Source organism: Protobothrops mucrosquamatus, unplaced genomic scaffold, assembly GCF_001527695.2.
Source record: "Protobothrops mucrosquamatus isolate PMUCROS unplaced genomic scaffold, P.Mucros_1.0 scaffold5990, whole genome shotgun sequence".
Taxonomy (NCBI): domain Eukaryota; kingdom Metazoa; phylum Chordata; class Lepidosauria; order Squamata; family Viperidae; genus Protobothrops; species Protobothrops mucrosquamatus.
This window is the reverse complement of record NW_015391829.1, coordinates 17,560-21,697: the sequence shown is the minus strand read 5'-3', so window position 1 is coordinate 21,697 and position 4,138 is coordinate 17,560. Positions and strand designations below refer to the sequence as shown.

At 46.6% G+C, this 4,138-nt stretch overlaps 1 protein-coding gene across 1 annotated transcript in view; it reads left to right on the top strand.

Annotated features, from left to right (window-relative positions):
- Positions 1-389: 389 nt before the first annotated feature.
- LOC107300033 (chromodomain-helicase-DNA-binding protein 3-like) overlaps positions 390-4,138 on the top strand; it is a gene marked incomplete at both ends in the record, with an annotated part of 18,924 nt that continues 15,175 nt past the window's right edge. Inside the window, 2 exons of the mRNA XM_015829376.1 lie at positions 390-520; positions 2,205-2,345. Of these exons, the coding sequence (XP_015684862.1) occupies positions 390-520; positions 2,205-2,345 (272 nt within the window). The remainder of the gene's footprint in view (positions 521-2,204; positions 2,346-4,138) is intronic.

Genomic DNA, 4,138 nt, shown 5'->3' with positions numbered 1-4,138 from the left:
CGGCCTAAGTTGTTGGCCCTCAACCCAGAGTTAGCTGATCCTCAAGCTTTCCGCCCTTCAGCCTGGCAGGCTCCCACCTTCCCGGAGAACGGGAAGGGGCCAACTTTGAATCCTCTCGGCCCCTTGTCCCGTCCCCCCGTCCACCATCTTTGATTTTTTTTGCAAGCGAGTAGAGCAGCCACGACGCTCGCCTTTCTCTGGGATGAGATGAATCCCAGGCCATCTTTTTGCCCCTCCGCTCCGGAGCCGTCCCCGAAACCCGCCCGTCCCTTTCTGACGACGACGGGGCAGGGGTCGATGTGGACCGTTCACCTGAGAAGTCCTTTTTTGGGGGTTTTTATGTTTGTTTGTGTTTCCCCCCCCTTCCTACCCGCCTCCTTCCGCCCAAGGACCGGGCCACAAGAAGCGGAGCAAAAGCCCCCGCGTCCCGGAGGTGAAGAGGAGGATAAAGGGGAAGAAGATGGCGCCTCTGAAGATCAAGCTGGGCATGATCGGCGGGAAGCGGAAAAAGAGCAGCTCTGTAAGACCCTCGCAGCTGTGCATGTGAATGTGGAAAACCGACACCCCCCCCCCCGAGCTGAGCTTGAGGGCTTCGGCATTTCTGGACCAAATTTAGCAAGGTGGAAGAGCTTGGTGGCTTTTTCAAAAGAGACCACCAGCCCACCTCAGAACGAGCTAGTCGCTGTTCTGCACATTGAGCTGACTTGGCATCCTTGGCTGCCGTGCTGGCTACTGCTAGCCACGGGGAGGGGGTGTGACTCTGAAGACAAGGGTCCCCAACCTTGGCAACTTCAAGACCAGTGCACTTCAACGCCCCCGCAGCTGGCTAGGGAATTCTGGGAGTTGAAGTCCACAAGTCTTAAAGTTGAAGACTTTCTGAGTTCCATTCTGGGAGTTGAAGTCCAAAGTCTTAAAGTTGAAGACTTTGAGTTCAATTTGAAGTCCAACGTCTTAAAGTTGAAGACTTTGAGTTCCATTCTGGGACTTGAAGTCCAAAGTCATAAAGTTAAAGACTTTGGGTTCAATTCTGGGACTTGAAGTCCACAATTCTTAAAAGTTGAAGACTTTGAACTCAATTCTGGGTCTTGAAGTCCACAATTCTTAAAAGTTGAAGACTTTGTTTCATTCTGGGTCTTGAAGTCCACAATTCTTAAAGTTGAAGACTTTGAGTTTAATTCTGGGACTTGAAGTCCACAAGTCATAAAGTTGAAGACTTTGAGTTCAGTTCTGGGACTTGAAAGTCCACAATTCTTAAAAGTTGAAGACTTTGAGTTCAATTCTGGGACTTGAAGTCCAAAATATTAAAGTTGAAGACTTTGAGTTCAATTCTGGGACTTGAAGTCCAAAATATTAAAGTTGAAGACTTTGAATTCAATTCTGGGACTTGAAGTCCAAAGTCTTAAAGTTGAAGACTGAGTTCCATTCTGGGATTTGAAGTCCACAATTCTTAAAAGTTGAAGACTTTGAGTTCAATTCTGGGTCTTGAAGTCCACAATTCCTAAAAGTTGAAGACTTTGAGTTCCATTCTGGGACTTGAAGTCCACAATTCTTAAAAGTTGAAGACTTTGAGTTCAATCTGGGACTTGAAGTCCAAAGTCTTAAAGTTGAAGACTTTGAGTTCAATCTGGGACTTGAAGTCCAAAGTCTTAAAGTTGAAGACTTTGAGTTCAATATGGGACTTGAAGTCCACAATTCGTAAAGTTGAAGACTTTGAGTTTTGAATTCCATTCTGGGACTTGAAAGTCCACAAGTCATAAAGTTGTCAAGGTTGGACACCCTTGCTCTGGCAGTGCCAGTGACCCTTTTGGCAATATCCTTAGCCTGAAATCCCTTTGAGGAACCGGCGCGGCAAATTCAGGTTGCATGGTTGCGACTGCGGGATGCATGCTTGTCGTTTACAACCTCATCTCCACGTCCTTTCTTCCTGCCCTTCATCCTTTGCCGTGTGATCCACGTGCGGTCCCTCAGATCCAACCCCTTGTAGTTAAACCGGGTTGGTTCAACTCCATCGTTGGTCCAGGGCCGGGCGGAAAGCTCCTTCTTGCGTCTTTCTGCTTGCTTTGGGGGCGTAGCTCCAAAGTCGGGGTACCACCACCCCCTCCATCCCTCTTTCCTTTCCCACCACCGTTCCTCTTCATCTCTTGCCTCTTTGTGGCTTTTTCCTAATGGAGGGCCGCTCCGGTTATGTACAGCATTTGTTTCAGAGCGACGAGGTGGCGGACCCGGAAGAAGAATCCGACCTGGATAACTCGAGCGTTCACAGTTCTTCCGTGCGTTCGGACAGTTCGGGACGGGTCAAGAAACTCAGGCGGGGTCGGCCCGGACGGAAGAAGAAAAAAGGTGAGGTTAAGCTCGTCCCGCCCGGGGCGGGAGACGCAGGAAGGCCTTCTCCGACCGCGAAGGAGAGGGCAACTTACTAATTAAAAAGGGGGAAAGGCAGGTGCACTGTCCTCAACTGTCGAGAAAGAACAGGTTTTTTTTTTTCCAAACTTTCGGTGTCCGTCGCTAGATAATTCTGGAGGGTTTCCCGGAATTCTTTATTGGCCAAGCGTGACAGGACACACACACAAGGAATTTGTCCCTGGTGCGTAAGCTGTCAGTGTGCATGCAAGGAACAAAGGGATCAATCGTGATCGTAATCGTCTCTAGAAAAGGGATATTTGTAGCTCAGGTTGAATTGTGGGGTCTTTGGTTTAATAATAATAATAATAACAACAACAACAACAACAACCTGGGATAGGCAGATGTGGATGTTTGATGGTATTACAGATATCGTCGCAGGATGGAAGCAGTTCCTAGTAAGGCCATCTTTTGCAATTGACTAATGGTGAACTTGTCAATGCCGATGGTGTCCAAGTGGTGCTCCAGTTGTTTTGGGATTGCACCCAAGGCGCCTATGACTATTGGTACTACCCTTGCTTGCCTTTGCCACAGTCTTTCTATTTCTATTTGTAGGTCTTTGTATTTTGTGATCTTCTCCAGTTCTTTCTCGTCTCTTCTGCTGTCTCCAGGCACTGCCACGTCCACTATCCAGACTTTTTTGTCTTTCTTATTGACAATTGTTAAGACGATATCTGTAATACCATCAAACATCCACATCTGCCTATCCCAGGTCCTGGGTAAGGACTCGATAGGTAGACAAAATGCCAAATCCAGTCTGAACATCTGGCTGACTGTGCGATGATCCATAATAATAATAATAATAATAATAATAGAAAATGATAAAGTTAAACTGCTCTGGGACTTCAGAATTCAAACAGACAAGCATCTGCCACATAACACCCCGGACTTAACAATTGTAGATAAGAAAGACAAAAAAAAGTCTGGATAGTGGACGTGGCAGTGCCTGGAGACAGCAGAAGACACGAGAAAGAACTGAAGAAGATCACAAAATCACTACTTTATTACCTTCTGCCTGTAATGCAGGAATCTTCCCCAGACCGACAGCCTGAACTAAACCAAACCCCGTGACGGTTTAGTGCCGGGAAGGGAACCATCCAGAGCCGTGGGCCGTCCTCCAGGCCTCTTCCATGTCTGTGGCATGACCAGTGCAGTAGTGGCCCAAATGGTGGAAACCTTTTGGGAAAAATGTACAGTAGAAATGCCACCTTTGGTTAAGTTTCCACCCGTTTTTCTTCTAATTCCTTTATAACTGCAGCCTTGTTCACCTCATAAATACTATTTTACACCGCTTTCTGAGCGACCAATCAACTCTTTGCACCATGACTTTAATTTTATCACGTTTTACAAGCTCCCTCAATGAAAGAACACAAAAAAACCCCACCAACTGGATAGCGATAATCCATAACGCACTGACAAATGTCCTCCTCTCGGCTTCAATACACGAGATCAATAACCGGATCCTACTGTGATCTGGTTGGCTCATGGCCAAAACAAGAGGACACCCGATTGGCTCTCTAAACACTGGTGCTCATTGGCGACGATCAGAGGAAGGAAAGCTACCTGAGATCAACCTAAGCAAGTTGTGCTTCCTTTTTCTGGGTTCTTTGGCTATACCTTTTCATAGTATACAGATAATTGAACAACTTTGTTGCATTGCATTCTTGATTAAATTGTCTTTCCATTGATACATAATTTTATGGCACCGCTCCAAAACAAAAGGGGTGTGTGTGTTGTT